Source organism: Clarias gariepinus, chromosome 7, assembly GCF_024256425.1.
Source record: "Clarias gariepinus isolate MV-2021 ecotype Netherlands chromosome 7, CGAR_prim_01v2, whole genome shotgun sequence".
In the NCBI taxonomy this organism is placed as follows: Eukaryota; Metazoa; Chordata; class Actinopteri; order Siluriformes; family Clariidae; genus Clarias; species Clarias gariepinus.
Window position 1 is genome coordinate 23,624,237 of NC_071106.1, and position 16,575 is coordinate 23,640,811.

Sequence of the window (16,575 nt, forward strand, 5' to 3'; positions counted from 1 at the left end):
TGAGAACCACTGAGCTAGATCAACGTATCTCTCCACTCTTATAGAAAATAACAAAAATAATCCTAGATTTTTATAATACCGTAGCCAAATTAACCAGAAATAAGACCACTCCAGAAATCTCCATGACAACATTGTATAATAGTGAGGACTTTATGAACTTTTTTAATAATAAAATTGTAAATATCAGGCATAAAATTAGGGCTTTGATACCGGACAATGCAATTGATGCAGATATTAAACTATGTCAGATCGGAACCTAGAATACTTTACTCCCCTTGAAGAGAATGAACTAATTTCACTCATCTCTTCTGCAAATTCATCAACTTGTATATTAAATTCTATACCAACACATTTTCTAAAGTAGATCTGTTAATAGAACCCCTGTTAAGAATAAGTAATTCTTCACTTAGCATTGGGTATGTTCCAAAATCTTTTAAATTAGCAGTTATTAAACCGATTATTAAGAAACCTGACCTCGACCCCTATCAGCTGTCCAATTACAGGCCTATATCAAACCTCCCGTTCATCTCTAAGATTCTCAAAAAGAGAGTAGCAGAGCAGCTATGCTCATATCTACATAGAAATAGCATACATGAACTGTATCAGTCAGGATTTAGGCCTCATCACAGCACAGAAACAGCACTCGTTAAAGTAGTAAACTACCTCCTATTGGCCTCTAATCAGGGTTGTGTAACTATGCTTGTGTTATTCGAACTCAGTGCAGTATTTGACACCATTGATCGAGGGATTATTCTTCACAGATTCAAAATGTAGTAGGAATTAAGGGTACAGCCCTCTCCTGGCTCAGATCCTATCTGACCGATTGTTATTAGTATGTAGACTTGAATGGTGATTATTTTGCATGCTCTCTAGTGGAGTTTGGTGTTCCACAAGGTTCAGTTTTAGGCCCAAAACTGCTTTTTTCCCCTATACATGCTTCCTCCAGGCAACATAAGCCGTAAACATGGTATTAGTTTTCATTGTTATGCTGACGGCACACAGTTATATGTCTCAGCAAAACCAGATGAGAAAAACCAGCTTACTAAAGTTGAGCAATGTGTGCAGGACATAAGAGATTGGATGCTATTTAACTTCCTTCTGCTTAATCCTGATAAGACAGAAGTTCTAGTCATAGGACCGCATTCAGCTAAAAGTAAGATTTTAGATCACACTGTAACTTTAGATGGCCTTTCTGTTCCATCGATTGCAATAGTAAAAGACCTCGGTGTGATTATAGATTCCAGCCTTTCATTTGAAGCACTCATAGATAATATTACCAGGATAGCATTCTTTCACCTCAGAAATATTGCCAAGATAAGAAATATACTGTCGCTAAACGATGCAGAAAAACTAGTTCATGCTTTTATCACCTTTAGGTTGGACAATTGCAATGGCTTACTGTCTGGTCGTTCAACTAGATGCATAAACAAGCTTCAGCTAGTCCAGAATGCAGCAGCGAGAGTTCTCACTAAAACCAGAAGATACAAGCACATCACACCTACCTTATCTTCACTTCATTTGCTCTCCGTGAAATTTCGCATTGATTTTAAAATACAACTCTTGACATATAAAGCATTAAATGGTCTCGCGCCGCAGTATCTGAGCAAACTGCTAGTGTCTTACGATCCGCCACGCCTACTTCGATCAATGGATGCAGGCTGCTTGTCAGTACCGCGCATTATTAAAAAACAGCTGGGGGCAGAGCTTTTTCTTACAAAGCCCCAAAATTATGGAACAGTCTTCCAAATAATGCTCACTATGTTCGATAATCTTTCATATTTATCCCTCTCTCTCTTCCCTCTCTCTGTCGAGCTACACATGTCGTTCCTAAGCTGCCAGTGATCCAGACTCCCTCTGCCCTCCGGACCTGTCTGACTCATCCTGGTGCCCCGCTTCTGGATGGAGATCTCATTGCATGGATGCCCCGTGTGTCTCTTTGAAATGCGTCTGGTGTCTAGGGATGGTTTCACTTTACCATAAAGACGGTTCTGGCCTCGACTGGTGTTGACAGCTGTTTCTCCGAGGACTTGACTGCGGTTGCTCGATAGTTCAAGATTGCAATGGTCTCTAATGCCTACCTGGACTCCATATTTACATCAATTAAAATCAACTGTTATAGCTGAACTGCCTGCCACCTAACACACTGTATAAATGCAGATCAATTTCTGCTTTCGGTTTCACCCAAATGAGGATGGGTTTCCTGTTGAGTCTGGTTCCTCTCAAAGTTTTTCCTTGTCGCCTGTGGCTTGCTCACCAGGGACAATCTGCTCATCTTGATTCATGCACACTTACATTTTATACAGACTTAAATAATTATTTTGATTGTGTAAAGCTATTTTGCGACAATGACAATTGTTAAAAGCGCTATACAAATAAAATTGAATTGAATATTAAGTAGATTTAATTCCATAATTCAATTCAAAAAGTGAAACTCGTAAATTATATGAGTTATACGATAATGGCTTACAGCTAATAAAAACCCAAATTTCAGTATTTCAGAAAATTAGAATATTGTGAAAACGTTCTATATTGGAGACTCATGGTGTCACACACTAATCAGCTAATTAACTCAAAACACCTGCAAAGGTTTCCTGAGCCTTTAAATAGTCTCTGTCTCAGTCTGGTTTAGTGGGCCACAAAAGGTCATTGTTAAAGAGGATGGCTGTTTCCAGAGTGCTGTATCCAAGTACATTAATGGAAAGTCGAATGTGAAAGGAAAGAAGGTTGAAAGGAAAAAATGTGGTAGAAAAAGGTCCACAAGCAATACTCAATAATTTGGGAAAGATTCAACAGAACTATACAGCAGCTTGAGCAACAACTGTCGCATTCCTTGTCGAATCCAAGTTGCTTGAAGTCCGGTGTAAAGTTTGCAGTCAGTGGTGGTTTGAGGAGCCCTGTCATCTGTTGGTGTTGGTCCAATTTGTTTCATTAGGTCCAAGGACAGCATATATGTCTACCAGTAAGGTTTAGAGCACTCCATGCTTCCCTCTGCTGACCAGCTTTATGGAGATGCTGATTTCATTTTCCAGCAGGTCTTGGTAAGTTCCCACACTGCCAAAAGTCCTAAAGCCTGGTTTAAGTACCATGGTATCCCTGGGCTTGATGGACCAGCAAACTCACCCGACGTAAACGCCATGGAGAATCTATGGGGTACCGTGATGAGAAAGAAGCGAGACACCAGACCCGACAACACAAAAGAGCTGAAGGCCACCATCAGAGCAACGTGGGCTTCAGGGCAACCTGCGCTTCCATATCAGCAGTGCCACAGACTGAACGCCTCCATGCTACGCCGCATTGCTGCAGTAATTCATGCAAAGCAAGCCCCTAGCAAGTATTTAGAGCTGTACATGTTCATACTTTTCAGTGGTTAGGTGATATTCACGTTTTCTAAAATACAGTGGAACCTCGGATTATGAGTAACGCGGTTTATGAGTGTTCTGCAAGACATGCAAAGATTTTTAAGAAAGTTTGACTTGAAAAACAAGCATTGTCTTGGTTTACAAGCACCGAGTATCATGTATCACGCATGCGCTTCTTGTTTTGACACTGAGCGTCTTGTCATCACAACGGTTTTTCTCTTTCTTGCGCTGCGGAATTGTAGGTAATCGTCTCCTCTGCTGGGTGAACGAACACACACACACGCACACACACTCGCTCATTCACTTACACCAACACACACACACACACACTCTCTCTCGGCTTTACAGCCACCCCTCCTTTCAGGATCTCAAACAAACACACAAATTCTGCCCTGTCGCGATTCTTTTCAAAGGTAAGGTGCTGGTTAATTAGTTTTTTTGTTGTTGTTTTACTTTAGAGCAGTGATTCCCTTAGTATGCGCTCACGCGAGTGACTAGCGATGTCCCTTGCTAATTTTTAAACAGTTAATTTTTAACCGTTGTGTGTGTATATAATGTGTATAATTTGTGTGTCTGTGTGTGTTTATATATATATATATATATATATATAATGTGCGTGCACACACAGCACCTGCGTGCACAAACGTAAACACTTTGGGGATTTTTTTTTTTTTTTTTTAAGTTTAAGGTAAAGTGCAGTTTAATTTGTTTTATTTTTACTTTATATTTTGTGTTTTTTTTTTTTTTATGTATTTATTTTTTTTGGCTGTAGAACGAATCATTTGATTTTCCATTATTTGCTATGGGAAAATAAATCTTTAGGGAAAATTTGGTTTACGAGTGTTTTGGAATAGGAGCCCACTTCCGGAACGAGTTATGCTCGTAATCCAAGGTTCCACAGTACTGAATTTTGGGTTTTTCGTAAGCTGTAAGCCATAATCATCAAAATTAAAGGAAATAAACACTTGAAATATATCAGTCTGTACGTAATGAATCTATATAATATACGAGTTTCACTTTTTGAATTGAATTACGGAAATAAACTTTTTGATATTCTAATTTACTGAGATGCACCTGTATATACACGCGCACAAACAAACACACATATACATACATTATATATACAGTACACACTGTATACGCACATACATACATTATATATACACGGTCAAACCTTGGTTTACGAGCATAATTAGTTCCAGAGGCATGCTTGAAACTCAAATGATTCGTTTCACAACCAAAAAATATTATACAATTATTAGGGATGCACCGAAATTTCGGCCGCCGAAAATTTTCGGCCGAAATTGCATTATCGGTTTCAGCCGAAACGTAAGAAAGCGCCGAAAATAAAAGCCGAAATTGTCGCGACGCCTCTCCCATCCTCCCGTCTCGTTCGCGCTGTCATTACGCATCAAACACGGAGTATGTCGGCGGTTTGGAAGCACTTCAAAGTTTCAGATGAGGACAGCAAAGTTGCAATAATTTTCATTAATTTGTAGTTTTTTTAATACAAACAAAAAGAAAATATTTTAAACATGTTTTTTAATGAAGACATTTTCGGTTTCGGTATCGGTTTTCGGCCAAGTGCATCCAAAAATTTCGGTTTCGTTTTCGGCCCAGAATTTTCATTTCGGTGCATCCCTAACAATTATATATACTAAATATAGAATAACAAAGTAACCTGCAATTTTAATGTAAAAATAAAACAACGTAACCTTTCTGTAAAAATAATTGTGGCTAGTCTGAGAGAGATGGAGAGCACAGAAAGACTTTTACTATCATTATTCACGGCTATCTAATGACACCTGCTTTTGAGAATCTCCCGTAAATGAGACATTGCATTGTTGTCATTAAACAGATTTGTTGTTTGCACTGCTACAGCCTTATTCGGGTGGTGCTTTTTTTTCAAAATTTTGCAGTTTTCCACATTTTATACACCTTCTTAATCTAACTTGAAGTTAGGGATTCGTCTGACTTTTTCTCCTCCATCACCTCTTGCTGTTGATCATGATGCAGATCCATCAGTTTGTCGATGGTCAGCTCCTGGCTATGTTCCTTTCACCAGCTTATCAATATTATCCTCATTCACCTCCAGTCTCACAGTCTTTCCCCAAGACAATTTTATCGACAACTGGCAGCTTCTGGTTATGAGCAAACCTTTCAGAGTCATGCCCAAGAATGCAAATCAGGTCACAGATTTTTCCAAGCAGAATTAAGGGTTCTCTTGGTGACCCCATCCCAGGCTTTATTGATCCCTTTATTGAGGCAGTTCACAATGTGGAAATTATCTTCTCAATACTTTAACAGGAAGGTTTGTTCCTTCGGTCACCTCGAAGCATTGCTAAAATAAAAAGCTTTACACCAAAGCATTAACGTTTGAAATTACCTGCTGAACCATTGGCTAGGGTAGTAGAGTGGTGTTGGGAGACAGGAACTTGACCTTAATAAACTCAAATTCCTCTAATTAGACTCAAAGTCGTCCCCAAGGCCTGGAGGATTAGCAGGAGCATTTTTTTTTTTTTTTTGAAAGGTATTTTCAGGACCAAAGACCTCATTGATCCACTCCACGAACAAGATACGACTGCTGGGATTTTCGCAATGATACACAAGCAGGGGCTTGACTTTTAAATCCCTGCCTGCATTAGCACAAAACAACAGCATGATACACGGCTTTCATGGGCTTGTGTCTCAAAGCAGCTTTTTTTTTTTTGTGAAGCTGCTTTGAGACAATGACCATTGTTAAAAGCGCTATATAAATAAAATTGAATTGAATTGAATTGTGACCAGGCAATGGATTCTTTTTGACTGTAATCTAGGTCCTCTAAAAAAAAATAAAAATACAAAAAAAAAAAAATTAATACTCCCTGCTCGCCTTAAAGCCTTCTTCATTTTCTGTCAACGTAACTGGCAGAATGCTTACGAGATTAATGTACAAGGTCTTTGCCTTATCACAGAAAATAGTATATTGCCTTTGCTCAGTCACAGTATTACCGGTGAGTTGCTTCTCGTATATACACGAGAAGCAACTTTTCTACGTCGTCCAGGAGCAGTGGCCTCTGCTTATATATATTTACGTGGCGTTACTGTGCATATCGCTGCCATAGACTTGCGCATTAAGTATGATTTTCTGATAGGGTTATTATTATTATTATTATTAGTTTTTCTCTCTCGTGCGCTGCAGAATTGTGGGTAATTGTCTCCCCTGCTGGATCTTAGTGCGCCTGTCTTACTGGTATAATCAACATCCATGCTCACGTGTACTGTTTACTACAACACTGTGACCACGTGTGTGTGCGTAAAACTTTTATTTTGTGTTTACAACACGCGTGTACTGTTTCTTATAACACACGTGTGCAGCCTGTAAAGCAAAAGAAAGTCTCCTTAGAAGGTTAAAAATCCATTTTCTCCCTTAGCCTGTGCGCGCACGTAATTTGACACTGTGCCGGTTAACACACTCTCTCTCACCTTTAGCATGTGTGTGTGTGTGTGTGTGTGTGTGTGTATATGTGTGTGTGTGTGTGTGTGTGTGTGAGAGAGACCTGGCACAGTATCAAATTACATGCGTGCACACACAACGAGAGGTCCAAACACACACAGCGCCTGCGCGGATAAACAAAAACACTTATTTTTACTTTTTTTTTTTTTTTAAGGTGAGGTACAGGTTAATTTGCTTTATTTTTACTTTATATTTTTTGTTAATTATTTTTATGTATTTTTTTTTTAGGCTGTAAAACGATTAATTTGAGTTTCCATTATTTCTTATAGGAATTTTTTTTTTGGTTTACAGGTGTTTTGGAATTATGCTCGTAATCCAAGGTTATACTGTATTAGGATTTATTCTCACATCAGCTTCTCAGGCCATTTCATAGCAGAGTCTTATTAAATATTAAGCCGGTTTATTCTAACCAATTTTATATTATGTTTTAATGTAAGTAATTTAGAGACTTCAGGGAAAGTAAAAAAGGATATAATAACAATAGATAAAAATAAATAAATATCACATTATAGCATGGTCTTGGCCAGAAGAACAAGATTCCACATAAGATTCTTTAGGTGCACTTTAGATAGAAATTGTAAAAGTTTTTCTGGTTTTATGGGTTGTGCATTGAGTGATTAAAAACAATACAAGGCATTTTATGATAAGGAAACTATCTCTTACATTCCATACAATGTTTCACTTGATTGAATCCGCTACTACGAGCTGCTCTAAAGGAGCTGTGGCTCATTCATCCTTAAGAGAATGAACTAAGGCCTGAGGCGTCGGTCTATAGTTATATAGTGCCATTCAGCGGTAAAAGCCAGCAAACGCACAAACCCAAATGCTGTCGCCGCGAGGCACAACATTAAAACCGTTTTACCACTATAGTACCATCTGTACCTGGTTGTACAAGTACAACAGTAGTAAAATGAAATGCACAAACTCCAGACTACGCAAATAAAAATAAAAGTATTTATGTACAAAAAAATGTATATATATATAAAAATAATAAAAGATATAGAATTGCAAGCCACGATGAGCAGGCCCAAGCACCCTGCGCCATCAGGGTGCTTGCAGGCACATTGGGCACATGCACTTAAAGGGGATATCCCAATACATTGGGCACATGCACTTAAAGGGGATATCCCAATACCATTATGACATAATTTTAGAAAAGTGGGTGTTATTTAAGCGTGTTATGACCTACAAAAAGCCATTACCGCCTGGTGTGTGTGTCTGTGTGAGAAAAAGAGAGAGAGAAGTGAGTGTTAACATCTGTCAAGTGTGTGTTTGTGCGCGTGTATGTGTGTATGAGTGTGTTTGTGCGTGCGTCTAAGTGTTAACATTTGTGATTTGTACGTGTTATCAACCACTTGTCGGTCCAAGTTTAAAAATATAAAAAAAATCATACGAGCAAGTGTGTATGACTCTCAGGCATCCTAATGACAGCAGATTCCTGTCTGTAAATTTCAAGTAAATGTAAACACAAGGCTTCTGACACACTTAAAGTATAAAAGCAGAGGACAAAACGTATTTAAACAAGACAAAAACTGTTTAAATATCATACTAAAGTGTAGATGTACATACTGGAAATTAGTCTTTTGATGCGAATGACATCTGTGTAGGAATAGAAGAGAATGCAGTGGGAGATTTCTCCATCCCGCCCCGCTCTGCCTGACTCTTGGTAGTAGCCCTCTATTGACTTGGGTAGGCTGGCATGGATCACATAACGCACATCAGGCTTGTCAATGCCCATGCCAAATGCAATAGTGGCACATATGACCTATACAGGATATATGATAAATCAGATGTCAGACATTAGTAATTCAGAATCATTTCACAAGATTCACTCTACTTACTAAACACATTATACTTCATTAATGCATTAATTGATCATCCTGTTTTAATGTCTTAATCATTTATTTATTTAGCCTCAATTAACTTTTTGAAGTACAATGGAACCTTGGATTGCAAGTATAATTCGTTTCGGAAGCATGCTTGTATATTAAAACACTCAAAGTGAATTTCTTCCATAAGAAATAATGGAAACGCTGACCATTTGTTCCACAACCCAAAAACAAAAAACATTGGATGATCAGAGTGTTTATAAAATATCTATATCAAAACAAGCAGCATGTGTGCCACATGATATCCAATGATATTTGTACCCGCATATGAAGCCTCGCTCATATACGAGTACAAGTCAAAATTCATTAAAAAAATTTGCTCGCAACCAAAGGCATTTCTTCGCAATCCGAGCTTCCATTGTATAGTTTTTAGGGATGCTCTGATCAGGGTTTTTGGGGCCGATCATCCAACCCCACAAATCAAAATTGGTTTATATCAACTGCAAATCACAGGTGTGGGGGTTATTATGATCTGCCATTTAAAACAGGGGTCAGGGCTAGCTCAGAGGTTAAGGCACTGACCCAGGTTCAAACCTGATAACCAGCAAGTTACCACTGATGGGCTCTTAACTGCTCAGATGTATTATGAAATACAATTTTAAAATGTAAGTCGCTCTCGAAAAGAGTGTCTGCTGTATGTTCTATTGGCATAAATTTCTATTTTTATTTAAAAATAATTATAAACAGCAGTGCACAAATACAATTAAGATCTGAAAAAGCATCATATTTTAAACTTTCAATCATTGGAAGGCAACAGATTTTTATATTCTTATTTCATGTAGATTATAAAAAAACTAAAACCACAAGAAAGGCCTATGTTTGATTAAAGGGAAAAACTTTTACATTTTTTAACTAGCATCACGGGGTTCTCACAAATGCTGACATGCTTAACTAAAATGTGACTGCCCAACTATGCGTACTCATTATGATGAGCAGCACATGGAACAAAGTTGGTTCAGCGAATAAATTGAAACTCTGCAGTGAACATGTTTAAATAAACACAGTCACTTTTTATTTGACAAGCCAAATATGGATTCTTATTTGTAAGCAGTGAGGGCATGCATTTCTTTAAATATGAGTTTCTGCATTTTTACGAGACAATTGATTCCTCTCATCATCATAGTTGCTTACTGTCAGCCCCCATACATGCAAGATAAAACTTGGGCAACCTCAGCCAGAGCTGAAAACCCTTCTTTATTTCTTTCTTCATTATTATGTGTGTGATAATGGTTTAGTCTTTTTACTCTCTGCAGAATAGGGCTGGAGCTTTTTGTGCACTTCGGCATATGGGTAGTTGAGTGAGGGTCGCCCTAAAAAATTTAGCTGTTGCCTTTGTGTATTGTCTTTAGTGTCATCTCAATAGTATCAGTTAACGTGATTGGCCAGATGAGGGATAACCGTTCTGTTAAAAATAAATGATTACCAACCAATTTTGATCGGCAGCCAATGATCTTTTTTTTTTTTTTTATTCCCCTCTCTAAACAAAAAAAAGGATGGGCTACAAATATCTGTGAACTAATTTCACACAAAGCACCGTTTATGGCAAATAAGTTTTTTCAATATTGTTAGGAAAAAGGAAAGATCTGTCTGTTCTCAAATTCTGATGTTTCACAGCCACTAAGATCATCCTAAAGAAAATTCCTCACATTGCTCATAATACTGTTAAGTGGCATGAGTGTCAGACTAGTTTATTAACAGCTCTACGTACAAGTACAGCCTTCTTACATAAAATATGGCTTAAGCAAGAAGAGTTGTGAGAGCTTTGGCTGTGCTGCACAACGTGACAACTTGCAATTTTCAGGTTGAAAATCTTTACCACTACATTATTTAAAAATTAATGGGAAACAAAATTTAAACATGTATAAGCCAATTTGCATCAACTGTTTATGGGTATTGTGTGGGTGGTGACCAGGCATTTGAAGAAGCTTTTTGGGCACGCTCCATTTTCTGGATTTTGTGTGCAGGCAAACTTTCACTATGGAATCCATACAAAGTTAAAACATTTTCGCTGATGGTTTTCAATACAAAATACATATGCGATTATCAATAGCCCCTTTCAGACATGCACTTATTTCCATAAATGTACAGAAAGCTAGGTGATTAGCTTGTCTGAATCTGCTCATTCCATAAAAGTACTCCAGAAACTATATTAGGACTAGATACTTTTCCATAAGGTAGGTCATATGATTAAGCCTCCTCTAAAGAAAGCAATTTTTATCCGAATTTCTGATTTTCGAAACACCCACATGAAAAACAAAAGCAGGTTTACAATTTTTTTTTCCAAAGTCAAGGATCATTATTTTTTTTAATCTGACCCAGGTTATGAGAGAAAATGGCAAATATCACACACATACCATTACTACAAGTAGTCGTATGCATGTCTGACCAAAGAAAGAAATGAGGAATATTTACATAAAAGCTAAGTTTTTATGGCCTAATGAAGCCTGAAATGTTACATACCCCATGTCTGAAAAGGGCTTAAGACAGTAAGTAACAACTATGGTAAACAATCATCATATCAACTAATGATTTAATTAAATTCAGAGGATTTGAAGACTTAAAGCGTATTACTTGACACCCATCCTGGTTGATCCATTTGTTTTGGACATACTCTCGGTCACTGTCATTTATTCCAGCATGGTATGCTAGTGCTGCAATACCTGCCCTCTGAAGACCATCTGCCATGTTGTCACAGTCATTCCGTGACAGGCAATACACAATTCCTGAGTCATCTGTGTGTAAACAAGTTAACTGATTTAGCGTTGCAAAATACATCGAAACAAAAAACATTATATACTACTTTATTAATGAGCTTTAAATGCATCATACTTACGTGGATAGTTTTTTTTGATCCAGTTAATACAGTCTTCATCAACTTTCTTGGGTTTTTTAGGTAATACAGAATATTTAAGGTTGTGCCTGTTGAAGCTCATTGAAAATCTAGGGTAAAAGTAAAGATCATGCTTTGCAAACATGCATCAAGCCCTTTTTCCAGTCCAGGGTCTCAGGCAATACAATATTTCCCCCTGCCAGTTTTTGAACAAAGACTATATCTATCTTTTCACCCGACATTCTGTTTATGTCTGGTATTATTTAAAAAAAAACTAAAGAAATTAATAAAAGAAATGAATTTAAAAAATGTGTGGTGCCCTCTTTATGTACTCTACTCCCCAACAGATATTTTATAGATACTGTAGATGGTATTTATGGTCCTGATTACAGAATTAGCATAAGATTTTGCTTTTGATATAGGTTGCAAAATACCTTTGTAAGAAACTTTGAACAAAAGCATCTTCAAATGTATAATAGATACATATGGAAAATGTGTTCTGTAATTATAAAGACAATACTGCATGTCTTTGCATGAACATTCTTTTAACACACTAAAAACAATCTGACTTGAGTATAAAACTGTGACCACAAACCACAGTGTCATGCAAAAAAAAAACATTGGCCACCAAAGAGACTCACACTTGTGGTCGAGTCATAGCCAGCTGGTTAAGGATGTCCTTCTGAACACGAGGTGTTGCTGTGGCTGTCAGTGCCATGACAGGAACTTTGGGAAACCTCTGGCGAAGTTCATGCAACCGCTTATAGTCTGGCCTAAAGTCATGTCCCCACTACAAAAAGCAAAGGATTAAACAAGCACTATAGTAGCTAGCTTAGAGTGCTAACTAGAGCTCTTTTGTGCACCTTTAATGTTGTACAAATAGTGTCTGTACAACATGAAAGGTGCACAAAAAAGAAAAAAATAATAATAAAATCAACAAAACACTTAAATGTGCAAAATAAATCTTGTCTACCTGGCTGACACAGTGTGCCTCATCAATGACAAAACGAGCAAGCAGACCTCGCTCATACAGATTCTGCAGAGCACTAATCATCCTTCCACTTGCACAGATCTTGGGGCATACATGAAGACAGGTAGAAGCATCAAATAAGCATTAAAAATCTGCTTTAAAGGGTTAATTTTAAAGCAGGACGCCATGTTTTGAAAAATAGAGCATCTTATTAAATAAAAGCAAACAGCATAAATACTATCTGGTTTTTACTAATATACGTTTGCTCTATTTCTTAGGCTGTAGTATCATGAGCAGCTAGAGTCCAAGCACACTTATATTATTAAATATAAGACCTTTTCAGGCGTGGCATAAAGCAATTTGATAACAGGATCGTTTTTAGAAAGCTGCATGTAGATTCGGCCAGCCTCATAGTCATTTTTTTCCCCAGATAAGCTAATAGCCGGGACCTAAGCAAAAAAAACAAAACAAACAAATGGCATTCAGTCACAAACCATTATTATATAGCCAGTAATTATTATTATTTTTTTTAATCTTTAAAGAGAAGTTTACATCTAAAGCTGTAAGCTTCTGGACCTGATCCACTATAAGGGAACGAAGTGGAGAGATCACAAGAGTCACACCATCAGAAACACAGGCAGGTAGCTGATAGCAAAGACTTTTACCTCCTCCTATATAGGGATTAAATTGCAAAATAATCCATTATTTGATTGAATTAATTTATAAACAAAGATTTTCACAAAACAGCAGAATAAAATATATATCCTTATGATCATTTGCACCAGTGATTACTTCTTAATTTAGCACAGACCACTCTGTTTGACTAGAGGTTGTTAAGGATTGCAACTTTCAATACATGACACTGAACAAATCGGATAATACTAATTAAGTGTGTTAATATTCGTAACTAGCACTCCAGTTAAAATCCAAACCTGTAGGCATTAGCACAAAGGTATCCTCTCCTAGTAAAGTAGCATTGATGGCTTCCAGCTGATTGAGCCTAAACTGATGAAGACCAAACTTCTTATGAAAAATTTTCATCATCTCTGGAGAGTGGGGAAAGCTAAAGCCCCGGAAGTGGTCATGAGCTGGATGTCTGGATGTAAACTCTAGATAAACACATCACATAAGAGCACATTTTAGCATAAGATTTTGCACAGTTTCATCTAAAGTTAGGTCAGTCAGAATAGAGTCAATTAATAAATAATAACCACTGTTCATTAACTTCCTTAGAAGATGGCCTAACAAAAACAAAACCATCATGAATGATGCAACAGCTTGTACATGTTTATGAAGAAAGGTTTGACAAACTTAAAGAATAAAGATGTGTCTTTTTTCACGTTTTTGTTTACACACACACACACACACACTAGATGGCCACGTGACACGTGAGAAAAAATTATTAAAAAGTGAATTCTGCATAATAGGTCCCCTTGGATAGCACAAAGGAAAACATAGAAAGAAATTTATTGTATGTATAGAACTTATAACTACTAACCAGGTTTAGTGGGATTTACAACAGCAGTAGGAGCAGCAACAGTCTTTTTATCAGAAAAGTCTGAGAATCCTCCTTCACAAAATGTGATATCATTCTCAATGAAGTCATCAATATCATAGTCCCCTGTGCAGAATACATCCATATAATGTGATTTTTTGTGATCTTGTAAGCCAGCCACATCAACTAATGTTTTGCTGTCCACAGGCTTTCTGTCGATCTCCATTGGATTCTTAGGAAACACGTGCACCACTTTCTCATGATTCACAGTCTGACCATTTGACAGATTAAAGGACAGACTCAAGGAACATTCTCCTGATCGAATGTCTCCATTATTATTGTTCAGACCTGAGATAATTTTCTTGTGTTGATATAAAGTATAGTCTGAATCTTTTAAGGTACTATTGTCATCCTGGGACATAACAGATGCAGTGGATTTACTGAGCTGAATGTGTGCAGATGAACAGTGGCTCTTGGTTGTGACAGCAGAAACTGTTTTATGAAGTGTCCTGGAATGAAGGTTGATTTCTTCATTTGACTTCCACTTTTTCAACAGTGCAGCATCAGCAATAATTCTATTCCTAGGGAAACCATGACATATTCAAGACCCTTACAAAATGTATTCAACTACGTATGTTGATTTGATTAGCTGAAGTAAGACTGCTAAGACTTACATGTAATAAAATGTTAGCTGCTAATTATTTTACCTGTGAGCTCTCAGTGAAAGCAATTCTGTGCCACAAGTAAGGGATACAAGTTCATGTTCAGGGACTGTGTCCAGCAGACAGCATATAGACTCCATAACACTGAGGAGGGCATCATCAAACCCTAAACAGATGAACAGATTTAGTCACATACACAATCACACCACCTGAAAAAAGGACTGGGGTATAAATTCAACTAGAAAAGAACAATTGACCTTATTTATTTAATTGATCTTTAACTTACATATGTTTGCATTTGAGGTACTATTTACAGACTGGAAAAAAATACATCAGGATTTTTAAAATCATAACTGTATCAAAATACAAATAGAATTGGCACATACAGTACAAGTCAAAAGTTATTTTCAATGATGTACATTAATACTGTAGACATTCCAACTATGAAAAATTTTTTGTTTACTACATAATCCAACAAATTGTTAACGCACACTCATGGCACATTCATGGAAGTCTCTCATCTGATTCATGAGGTAGTCCCCAAGAATGTTTTTCAATTCACACTTTTGAAAGTACTAAGGCAATTAATTGATTATTAATTTCAATAATCTATAAATTAAAAAAATTTTTGCAGCCATATTATTTATATTAAAAAAATAAAATTATTTACAGTTAGGTGTTTAGCAATTGCTTTAAAGTTTCCATCACTGGATAGATCCGTACAAAGTTACTAACCATAAATACCATCATTCAAACTTCATTGTTAGTTACCACATTCACAAAAAAAAAAAACCTCACGCTACGTTTAAAAGCTGATAGCGAGCTATTGAATACATGTGCGATCTGTAATCCGATTAATCAATTAAATAATCAATAGAATAATGTTAGGAGTCGTTGCAGCACTAGTGTCTAAACTTTTGACTGGTACTCTAGGTATCATGATACTATTGGTTGGTCCCTGACAGACATTGATCAGGGCAAACATAAATCTTAAACAAAAAGCCACATAACCAGGTCAAAAATAAATTTTGACATTTTCTTGTAGTGTTTTACACAAGTTATTTTTGTATTTTAATATATTTCATGGTTAAATACTCATCACTGTGGTGTTTCCACATTCATTTAAATTTATATTACATGACATTTTAGATAAATTTTTTTTTTTTTTTTTATTACTGTACAGTGAAATCTCGGATTGCAAGTAATGCGGTTTGCGAGTGTTCCGCAAGACGAGCTAAGATTTTTAGTAAATTTTAACTTGAAAAACGAGCAAGTCTTGGTTTACGAGCACCGAGTATCATGCATGTGCTTCTTGTTTTGATGCCGAGCGTCACGTAATCACAACTAAGTTTTTCTCTCTTGCACTGCGGAATTGCGGGTAATCAAATTCAAATTCAAATTCAAATTTTATTTGTCACATACACAAACATACACAGTACGAAATGTAGTGAAATGTATTATACGACTGCTATTGACCCTAAAAGAGAATTAAAGTTTACAAATAAGAAATAAATATAAATAAAAGAATACGATAAAAAAATTTAATAAAAAAATTAAATTAAACTAGGAAAAAATAGAACTAAAAATAAAAATAGAAATGTGCTAGTAAAAAAATGGAACTAAAAATAAAAATAGAAATATGATATGCATAAAAATAGAAATATACTGTACATAGAAATATGATGTGCATAAAAATAGAAATATACTGTACAAATTGAAATATACTGTACTGGTGTGCAAATATGCATAGAAGAAAGTGTCTTTGTGCAGAGGTTATTAAAGTGTCTTTGTGCACTGGTCCAGGATGTAAACGTAAACATGTAGTGTAGTTGTGAAGGTAGGTGTGCAAAGTTATTAAAGTGTCTTTGTGCAAT

At 36.5% G+C, this 16,575-nt stretch overlaps 1 protein-coding gene across 3 annotated transcripts in view; it reads right to left on the bottom strand.

Annotated features, from left to right (window-relative positions):
• Window positions 1-16,575, bottom strand: part of blm (BLM RecQ like helicase) — a 58,603-nt gene that overhangs the window by 25,511 nt on the left and 16,517 nt on the right. For all 3 annotated transcript variants that reach the window (XM_053499792.1, XM_053499793.1, XM_053499791.1), the window contains 10 exons: window positions 14,747-14,867; window positions 14,043-14,620; window positions 13,477-13,653; window positions 13,097-13,215; window positions 12,880-12,993; window positions 12,548-12,646; window positions 12,216-12,364; window positions 11,578-11,684; window positions 11,316-11,476; window positions 8,425-8,620 (listed from right to left, as the gene is read on the bottom strand). In XM_053499792.1, the coding sequence (XP_053355767.1) occupies window positions 8,425-8,620; window positions 11,316-11,476; window positions 11,578-11,684; window positions 12,216-12,364; window positions 12,548-12,646; window positions 12,880-12,993; window positions 13,097-13,215; window positions 13,477-13,653; window positions 14,043-14,620; window positions 14,747-14,867 (1,821 nt within the window). The remainder of the gene's footprint in view (window positions 1-8,424; window positions 8,621-11,315; window positions 11,477-11,577; window positions 11,685-12,215; window positions 12,365-12,547; window positions 12,647-12,879; window positions 12,994-13,096; window positions 13,216-13,476; window positions 13,654-14,042; window positions 14,621-14,746; window positions 14,868-16,575) is intronic.